The sequence below is a fragment of the Gouania willdenowi genome, chromosome 4 (genome assembly GCF_900634775.1).
Source record: "Gouania willdenowi chromosome 4, fGouWil2.1, whole genome shotgun sequence".
Lineage (NCBI taxonomy): Eukaryota > Metazoa > Chordata > Actinopteri > Blenniiformes > Gobiesocidae > Gouania > Gouania willdenowi.
This window is the reverse complement of record NC_041047.1, coordinates 4,700,993-4,711,521: the sequence shown is the minus strand read 5'-3', so window position 1 is coordinate 4,711,521 and position 10,529 is coordinate 4,700,993. Positions and strand designations below refer to the sequence as shown.

The 10,529-nt window shown below is 34.8% G+C and overlaps 1 protein-coding gene across 2 annotated transcripts in view; it reads left to right on the top strand.

Annotated features, from left to right (window-relative positions):
* The window catches only part of LOC114462386 (BMP/retinoic acid-inducible neural-specific protein 3-like), a 93,993-nt gene that overhangs the window by 68,006 nt on the left and 15,458 nt on the right, over positions 1 to 10,529 (top strand). For both annotated transcript variants that reach the window (XM_028445190.1, XM_028445189.1), the window contains 4 exons: positions 417 to 607; positions 6,342 to 6,447; positions 6,680 to 6,916; positions 9,783 to 10,005. In XM_028445190.1, the coding sequence (XP_028300991.1) occupies positions 417 to 607; positions 6,342 to 6,447; positions 6,680 to 6,916; positions 9,783 to 10,005 (757 nt within the window). The remainder of the gene's footprint in view (positions 1 to 416; positions 608 to 6,341; positions 6,448 to 6,679; positions 6,917 to 9,782; positions 10,006 to 10,529) is intronic.

The window sequence follows — 10,529 nt, the reverse complement described above, 5'->3', positions numbered from 1 at the left end:
CTTTGATAATTTATTGTTTTTCCTCATATGTAAAAGTTGAATTGTGCATTTTGTCTCCTGAGTATGGATGGGAAAATTGTGAAAAACATGCTAGGTGTTCGTGCTAGCTGTACATGCTAGCTGTCTGTGCTAGCTGTATGTGTTAGCTGTCCGTGCTAGCTGTACAGGCTAGCTATTGTGGAGTTTCATTGAATTTGTGTATTGAGAAGCCAGGGCTGATATATCTACAACTGAATTATTTGGTCATTTAGACAATAATTTAGGTTTTTTTCCATTTTTTCAACTTTATCCTGTGGGCCAAATTGCATGGTCTAAAGGGCCTGATTTGGCCCCCGAGCTTTAAGTTTGACACGTGCTTTAAAGCCTTTATTTCTGTTTAATACAGATTATTGTTGTTTTTCTTCATTCTTGTGCAGGAGAAGAAGCCTTGACGATATTTGTGGATAAAACACAGTTGAGTAAGAAAGCGGAGGTGAGCGATTACTCGGGGAACTCCTCCACTGTGACCCTGGAAGCTCTGCACCAATTGGCCGCGTCCTACTTCATCGACAGGGAGAGCACTCTGCGAAAGCTGCACCACATCCAGATCGCGTCCACCGCCATCAAGGTAATACACTATATATTATGGAAACACATTGAAATGGAGGATAAATGTTGCTTTATCTTGGTTTTAACTTCACGCTCATCACATCACCATGATGTCCATGTAGCTGTGATGATTGTTTTTATGCTTCGGTGGCAAATCTTGAAAAGTTTTCATTCAAACCTTCTCAAATTTACTGACAACATTAATGACCACTAGAGTATGAACCCTATTGGTTGTGGTGATGATATGACCTTTGACCTTTCTTGCAGTGCCACCATCAGTTCACACTTTCAGTTTTAGAGTTAGTGTATCTTGTAAGTCTTTTTACCAAATATTTTCTAATGTGGGTGCACATTCATGACTCACAGAAGGAACCATATTGATTGATAATGGGAACCCCCCTTTCCTCTCATAGACATATTTATTCACTCTCTTTTATCTCCTGTTTGCAACAAATTTAGGATTATTCACTATAAAGTTTCAAACACATTCTCCTCTACGTCACTGTTCCAAGCTCCAAAGCTGTTCCAAAACCTCATTGATAGTAAACCTTTTCCTAGAGAGAGAGAGAGAGGAATCCAATACACAGACAAGTTTTACACAGCTAAAACAACCCCAGAGTTACACCAATGCGTGCAATATGTGTTCAGCACATTGAGAAAAATATCATCATGATAATAATAATGAATTGTATTCATCAAATTAGGAAAGTCATGAAATATCGAGCAAAAAAAAAAAAAATACATATTCAATGTTTATCATATACAAAAAATAATATGAGTTGAAATTGACTCCAAGGATATCAGGAGAGTGATGTAACATAAGCACGGCTTACCAATATTTTTTCAAACCTTTTAATATAAATTAAATCAGTGGAGCTAAGGTTAAAAAAAGTTAACCCAGAGGCATATATTAGGACACTGATTTAAAACCACACTCAAACAGCCACAACATTCACAAAAGGTTGTGTTATGTTTGCTACTGTATTTGAAATATTAGACTTATTAAAATGTGTCTGCAAAATGTGAAGTAAGGGAACAACTTCCTCTGTTTGTTACATGTAGCAATTTTACACATTTTTTTCATATTTACCTTTATTAATTAAAAAAATAAGAAATAATGTGTTTTAAACATGTATTTATCTTAATTAATTGCATTGTTTTTGTGAAAAAAACAGTGATAAGTTATTAATGAATTACTTTAAATTTACTGAAATAATGGCGTTTTACAAATTGCCCCAGAATATGATTATTTTACAAAAGATAATGGTGAGCCTTTGTACAGTATCAGGAACAGGGATGATGGATAATGGGAAACGTGTTCTCCTGCAGCTGCCGTGCACGTGCACTCTGCAGGGGTCTCTGATAAGAACATATGGTCAGGGCTAGATAAAGGAATCTGATGGAAACACAGCTTGTGACAGGTTTCTGCCTCTGGTCGTCACCCACAGGTAGCGTGGGGTTAATAGGTTGATGAAAAGGAGGAAAAACATTTATTTCCGTTGGTTGATTCTCAGGAGCAGACAGCGTGTGTAAAGCGTGAGTGTCTCTATCAAAGTTAGTCACGTGACATTCTGCTAAAGGTGGATGAGGTCAGTGTTTCTTATGAGTTAACAGTGGTCATGTGATGCAGAAAAGACAACAATACAACAAAGCACTACTTTGATTAACCCTCCTATTACCTTTGGAGTCAATTTGATCCCATTCAATGTTTATCATTCAAAAAATAAAAGTTTACTACTTTTTTTTCTTCATATTTCATGACTTTTCGTATTTTAATGGATGGTAAAGGATAAAATTGTCACAATGGTATTTTTTTTTTTTTTTTAAGAAAAGATTTGGAGTATGTCTTTAAAGCCGGGTCCAAATATCAGACTTGGTGTTACGTTTTGAACCTTAGCTTCACTGATTTAGGTAATTTATATTAAAAACTTGATATTTCTAAGCCATGCATATGTTACTTAACCCTCTATTATCCTTGGGGTCAATTTGACCCCATTCAATGTTTATCATTCAAAAAATAATATTTTTTTTTTTTTTTTTTTTTTTTTTGCTTCACATTTCATGACTTTTCCTGATTTGAAGGGGAAAATTGATAAAGCATAAAATCATCATGAAATTTTTTTTTCAATGTGCTGAACGCACATTGCGCACATTGGTGTTCTACTGGGGTCAATTTGACTCCTAAAGAGACTTGATCCTCATTTTGGAACAGCTCTTTCACAGTGAAAGTGACGTAGAGGAGAATGTGTCTGAAACTTACTGAAACTATAATGAATAACCCTAAATATGTTACATAAAAAGAAGTAAATCAACGCCTATCAGATGAAAGGGGGGTCACCAACATCAATCAATGAGGTACATTCTGTTAGAGTCATGAATGTGTACCCCAAATTAGAAAACATTTGGATGAAAGTCGTTCAAGATAAACTAATTCTAAAACTGAAAGTTCGACCTGATGGTGGCGCTATGGGAAAGGTCAAAGGTCATATCATCACCACAACCAATAAGGTTCATACTCTAGTGGTCATTAATGTTGTCAGTAAATTTGAGAAAATTTGAATGAAAACTTTTCAAGATAAATGAATTCTAATTTAAAAGTTTGTCCTGATGGTGGCGCTAGAGAACAGGTCAATGTTTCATTATCAAGGGCTTATTTATGTATTCAACAGATAAACAAAGGGTCTGACACAAAACAATTTTCTGAAAATCAATTTCTAGAGGCAAATATCCCTGGGGTCAGATTGACCCCAATGGTAAAATGTATTAGTAATATTTGAGGAGGGTTAAATAAAAAATCTGGTGGAGTAAAAAGTGAAGCAACAAACTGATGAAGCTGTGGAGTCGTTGCTAAACAACTCCATCGTCTTGATTTGTTTTTCTACCGATAGCAGAGAGTCTGGGAACTTTCAGGCTTTTATTGTTGAAAAATAAAAGATTACATTTCTATAAAGTTAATTATTTTCTATGTTATGAAACTAATAGAAAATCCCTGTCATTGTATCTTAATCACATTTAAACCAAACTTTTGTTCAAGAACAACAACAAATTGCTGAGAAACGCCCTCAACTTGAGGTATTTTTTTTATTTAAATGACCTTATTGTGTCAGATCAAAACATTGATACATAACACAGTGTCTTTATAAAGTCATTTATTGTTTGTTTTTAACAGACATTTACATTCCTCTGTATTTGAGATTAGTCCTGAGGGCTACGTGTCATATTGATGTGTACTTTTGTCAATCTCCAAATAATAGAAAATACAGGTGAAATAAAACATCATATGTCGTGCTATAAGTTAGCACATCATAAACAGTAAGAACACTTTTCTGACACCAAACTGTTGCTTTTTCTCTCCTTCAGATAATAATATTTATCCAGTGAGTTTGTTCATTTGTCAGTCATGGCGTGCTCGCTGCATGTAGCAGTTAGCACTGTCTGAGTGTCAATGCTAGCTGTCCATGCTAGCTGTACATGCTAGCTGTCTGTGCTAGCTGTCCATGCTAGATGTACGTGCTCGCTGTCCATACTAGCTGTCCGTGCTAGCTGTACATGCTAGCTCTCCGTGCTAGCTGTCCGTGCTAGCTGTGCATGCTAGGTGTTCGTGCTAGCTGTACATGCTAGCTGTCTGTGCTAGCTGTATGTGTTAGCTGTCCATGCTAGCTGTACATGCTAGCTGTCTGTGCTATCTGTTTGTACTAGCTGTACATGATAGCTGTTTGTGCTAGCTGTACATGCTAGCTGTCTGTGCATGCTGCACATTCTAGCTGTCCATGCTAGCTATAAATGTAAGCTGTCCATGCCAGCTATACATGTTTGCTGGCTGTGCTAGCTGTCTATGCGAGCTGTACATGCTAGCTGTTTGTGCAAACTATCTCTGCTAGCTGTACATGCTAGCTGTCCGTGCTAGCCACTACATTGAGGTGGTAGTGAACGCTGCAAAGCTCCAGTGATAAGACAAACTCTTTCTTGCACAATTTGTAAACAACAAGGCTTTAGTTTTCCATCTGGTGTTTTTTAACGCCAAAATTAAAGCAAACAAAGCTCAGCAGCTCAGCAGTCTCCTGTCTTGTAGTGCAGACTGTGCCTCAGTATTATGGGTATTCCGGGAACTCTTAAAATAAGAAAAGTTCCACGCTGTTTGGAGCGCTATTAAAAAACAATTAACGACGTTATTTTCTTTTTAGCGCGTTATTTTTTTGTAATTAATGTATCGCAATTAACGTGTTGAAGTGACAGCCCTAGTTATTTCAACAGATTTTCAGGACATCCCCCACACTCAAAATTTTATTCTCAACATTTCGACTTTATTCTAGATTTGCCCAAAATGATTTTCTCCATCAAAGTTAGCCCTAATTTGCTTCCGTAGATTTGACTTTATTAGCAATCCTTTGACTTTTATTACAATATTATATTTTGAGTTTATTTTCAAAATGTCCACTTTAATCTTAAAATTTCAACTATAATCTCGACTTTTTGACTTCATTCTCAACATTATATTTCAACTTTATTCTTAATTTGCTTAAAATTATTTTCTCCATCAAAATTGGCCCTAATCTTTTTTCATAATAGTGTTATAGACATGTTAGCCTGTGATGTAGCTCATATACACCTTGTGGTTTCTGATCACAGAGTATCACATTGAGGTTGGGGTCTCATACCTAAGCCCTTTAACCCTTTTTGATGATCGACCGACCCCTCATTGTCTCGCCTCATCCGTCCGTCACTTTGCACCAACTGTCCTCTGACAGGCATGACCAGGACAAATCACTGAGCTAAACACGTCGTCCCAAACCCACAAAGGGAGAAAAATGAGGACTGCTCATAGGTGTGTTGGTGGCTATGTCACAGACGGCAGGAAAGGAGGAAAGCGGTGAAATAAGAGCTGCTCTCGCTAATGAAGTGGAAAAAAGTCGTTTTTTGTCAGAGCCGCTTTGTGGCAAAGGTCAATTGAAATCTCTTCAGTCAGTGACAAGAGAAGAAAACATCGTTTTCCACCTCTGAATAAACCTTTAAAGTGCTTTTACTGCAAGTTTGGAGAAAAATGACTTCAGTCTTTTTTTTTTTTTTTAATTATATGATACATTAAAAAGAAGAAACACTAAAAGCTAATTCTCTATAGCTGATGAAATGGTCTTTGGTTATAATAATTAATTGTTAGTTTGTGTATTTTGGGTTAATTAATTGTGTGTCTTTTCTTTTTTAATTTGTGGGTTTTTTGTTGTCATTTTGTGTGTTTTTGGGATCTTTTTGTGTATATGTAGAATCTTTTTTTTTGGTATTTTTAATGTGGGTTTGTGTGTTTTTGCAGTGATTTTGTTTTTTTTGTTGTTGCTGTAATTCATTGAAGTTTTGTCATTTTTTGTGTACGTTTGAAACAATTTTGTGTCTTTACTTTGTTGATTTGTGTGTTTTTTGTGGTCATTTTGAGTGTTTTGTGTCAGCATTTTGTATTTTTTTCTGTATTTCTGGAATAATTCTGCATACTTTTTGTTGTGGTTTTGTGTATTTTTGTTGTCATTTATTGGAGTTTTTGTCGTCATGGTTTTTTTTTAGTACTTTTTAAATAATTTTGTATCCTTTTGTGGGGTTTTTTTTGTTGTCAATTTGTGTATTTCTAGAATTTCTAGAAGTCTGCATCCTTTTTTTATTTTAGTCATTCCGTGTCATTTCTTTTGGGGGACATCTACTGTATACTCACATTTGGATTGGAGTATGAAATATCATGTATGTGTTGAACTGTTGTTGTTACCCAGGTGACTGAGACGCGTACGGGTCCTCTTGGATGCAGTAACTATGACAACCTGGACTCCGTCAGCTCAGTGTTGGTTCAGAGCCCTGAAAATAAAGTCCAGCTACAAGGTTTGAATCATTTTTCTTGCATCGCTGCTATTTTGCATTTTATAGATATTAAAAAATGCTCAGAAATGATAAAAAATGCACGAATTTAAGAGCAATAGCAAACCGATTTATATAATTTATGGTGTAGTTATAAGCTTTGGCGAGGATATATACTACCAGTACTTTTTTACTGTCACTCCCTCCCTGGGTTCACAGTTTGATGACACCACTAAACCTGTTTGGTTTTTTACAGGCTTGCAAGTTATCCTCCCAGACTACCTGAGGGAAAGTTTCGTGGAGGCTGCTCTCAGCTACATCGCCTGCAACGGCGAGGGTGACTTTGTCTGCCAAGGGAATGATTGCTGGTGCAGCTGTGAGCCCAAGTTCCCAGAATGCAACTGCCCGTACATGGACATCCAAGCAATGGAGGAAAGCTTAGAGAGGATCACAGAGACCTGGGGGGTGCTCTACAAGGAATTTGAGGAATCAGGTGAGAAAGCTTTGATAATTATCTAGAAATATATTTAAAAATGAGCCCAAAACACATGAAATGGCAAAAAAAAAACACTCAAAATGTCCACAAAAGCCACACAAAACGACAAAGAAGACACAAATTCATTTCAAAAGCACACAAAAAGAACACCAATACACACAAACTAAAGTTCAATAAATGATGACAAAAATATACAAAATTATTTTATTACAAAATGACAAAGAAAAAGACAAAGTTATTTCAAAAGTACCAAAACAGAACCTCAAAATACACAAAAATGCTCGAAATACACCCACAAATTTACAAAAATACACCAAAGGACAACTAAAAAAACAAAATGACCACAAAAAACAACAAAGAAAAGACACATTTGTTCAAAAATACACATACAATGACAAAACTTCAATAGATAACAACAAAAATATACTAAATGACTCCAAAACTACACCATTACTCCAAAAACACGCACAAATCCACAAAATTACTCCAAAAAATACACAAAACAGCAACAAACATATGCAGAATTATTTGAGAAATACACAAAAAGATCACAAAATGACAAAGAAAAGTAATAAAATTATTTCAAAAGTACTCAAAAAAAATTCTAATAACAAAAATATAAATATAAAACACACAACATGACATAAAATACACAAAACAACAACACAAACACACAAAATGACAACAAAAATGTAAAAAAAAAAAAAAAAAATCACAGATTTCTCTCATTTCCTGCTGCGTGAGTCATCATATTTAAATGCAAGAAAGTCTGAGTTTTGAGTATAAATCTTTTATGTGAGAAGAGGTTGGGATGAATTCAAGTGTTGTTGTTTTTTATCTGCACCATTAAATGGGAGAGAGAATCCTATATGCCCTGAGATTTATGGGTGAACTTTGATTGCTGCTTGAGAATCCTGGATGCTGGCTACACGATCTGCATACAACAAATTAACAACGTGAATAAATAAATCAGCAGCTCTCAGCTCAGGTGCTTTACATCATGTCTAAAGGACATTAATCCCCTACAAAACCCATTTATTGTCAGGCCACATTTTTATATCACCCAGAAAACAGGGTTTGAATGGAAGCTCTTAGCATAATGTTGGGTTATTATTGCTGCGACCGGTCACCCTTCCTCAGTGATTTTTACTCAGGTATAATCAAAATGGATGTCTTTTCTTTTTTTTGCTTTTTGTTTTACTTTTCAGATGTGCTTGAAATATCCCTAAGTGCAATTACTTTTAGAGCTTATGTTTTAATAGCCAGTCGTGAAGCGAGAGCGCAAACGTGCCAGGAATAGAGAGCAACCCGAGTGTCACAAATGTGTCCTTCAGCGAGTTATATCACACATTTATAAACTAGTGCAAAGACCAAAGAACTAACAGACAGAGACGGACGGCTGGTGTAACCTTGAGACGTAAAGAATCCACTGGAAATGGAAATGTTTCATGTGCTTTTAAGGATTTTCCCAACAGCAGCAAAGAAATCACACTTACAAGTTAACCTGAGAATATATAAATATATTTTATTATTATTATTATTATTATTATTATTATTATTATTATTATTATTATTATTATTATTATTATTATTATAAATACAATTATAATACAATACAAATAATTCTAACCCCCCCCCACCCAAAAAAAAAAGAAGAAGAACAAAAAAAAAAATTATTGACAGAATGACAAAAAATACACAAAACCATAACAAAAGTATGCAGAATTAATCCAGAAATATACAAAACCATAATGGAAGTATGCAGAATTAATCCAGAAATATATACAAAAAGAACACAAAACATGAAAAATGATTAAAAAAAAAAAACACAAAATGACAACACAAAGCAAAACCAAATGACCCCAACAACACAAAATGACAAAGAAAAGAGAGTAAATTATTTCAAAAGTACACAAAAATCCTATAAAACTATAAAAATACACTAAATGACAGAAACACACACAAAGATACACAGAATTAATCCTAAAATACACAAACCCACAACAAAAATACAAAAAAATATACAAAAAAAGACTCCAAAACTCACAAAGTGACAAAAATACACTAAAATTAGTAAAAAAAAAAACACAAAACAAAATGACAAAACTTCAATAAAATACAGTTAATGACTGTAAAAATACACTAAATCACTCACCAAACACATAAAACATATACAAAATTACTCCAAAAACACACAAGCCCACAACAAAAATACTGAAAAAGATTCTAAAAATATATAAAAGTGACCTTAAAACACTCATGACAAAAAAATAAAAAATGAATGCAAAACAACAAAAACACATAAAATGACAAAAATACAGATAATTACAACAAAAAAAAGTGAAAAAAAATAAACAAATCTATTGTTGTTTCATTGATCAAGGCTCAGATACAGTCATAAGATATGTTCATAAATCCAAACGCTGACATTAATATTGATAAATAACCAATCTTGTAAATAAAACTGGAGGTTCTTTGATCAAAACCCGCATGTGAACAGTTTAACTGAATTGGATTCATTGATTCCCAGGGTGGAGAGAAGGAGCATTTCATTTATTCACATTAGGCCAAAGATTACTGACCCTTCACATTAAAAGCTTTGTTATTTCATAGTAGAAGCTGCTTCGTGCAGTTTGTATAATAATTACTGGAATAAAGCAATCAAGTTACGTTGAGTTTATGTAACTGAATTACTGCAGAGAGACTGAATGACTGAAAAATGCATTTATTGGAATTAAAAGTCATTTTTATGGTTTATGTAGCAGTTCAGTAAGTGGACTGAACACCCTGTAAATAAATGCAGTGCTGTGAGGTTTCTTGGATGTTAACCGATTCCCATTGTGTGTTTTCTCACTCCCTGCAGATGAATTCAAGGCATTTTACGCTCGGCTGCCCCAGACCCATTTTCTCAACGTGTCAGCGATACAACACATGTGGTCCCTGGACGGTTTGTTCCAGTGGCGCTACGAGCAGCTGGAGAACAGCATGAGGCTGCTCTCCAGACGAGCCCACAGGGTCATCTTCAAACTCTTCAGTCTCAGTAAAAGATGTCACAGACAGCCACACGTCCGCGTACCCACGCAGCGGTGAGAGACGTCGCTTTCAGACACGCTTGTTTTTAGTCAAGCTACTCATTCACTCCATCCTGAGCCCATTGAAGCATTTCCTGCTTTTTAATTACAACTACAAAGCAATCCGTGTTTTTCCTGCCATTATAAAGCAGATAGGTGACTTTTTCCTAAACAAAACTAAAAGTAATTCATCTATTATATTATGATTAGGGCTGTGACTTTAACACGTTGATTGCAAAACTACAATAAATGATCCCAAAACACACAAAATGACAAAAGTATGCAAAATAATTCCAAAAATTCACAAACCCACAACAAAAATACAAAAAAAAGTCTAAATATATACAAAAATTACCCCTAAACTCAAAATGACAACGCTTCAATGAATGACAACAAAACTATACAAAATGATTCCAAAAGTATTCAAAATTATTCACCAAACACACAAAAATGCACAAAATTACTCAAAAAATACAAAAACTCTCAACCAAAACACAGACAATTATTCCAAAAAATGACCCTAAAACACACAAAATGAC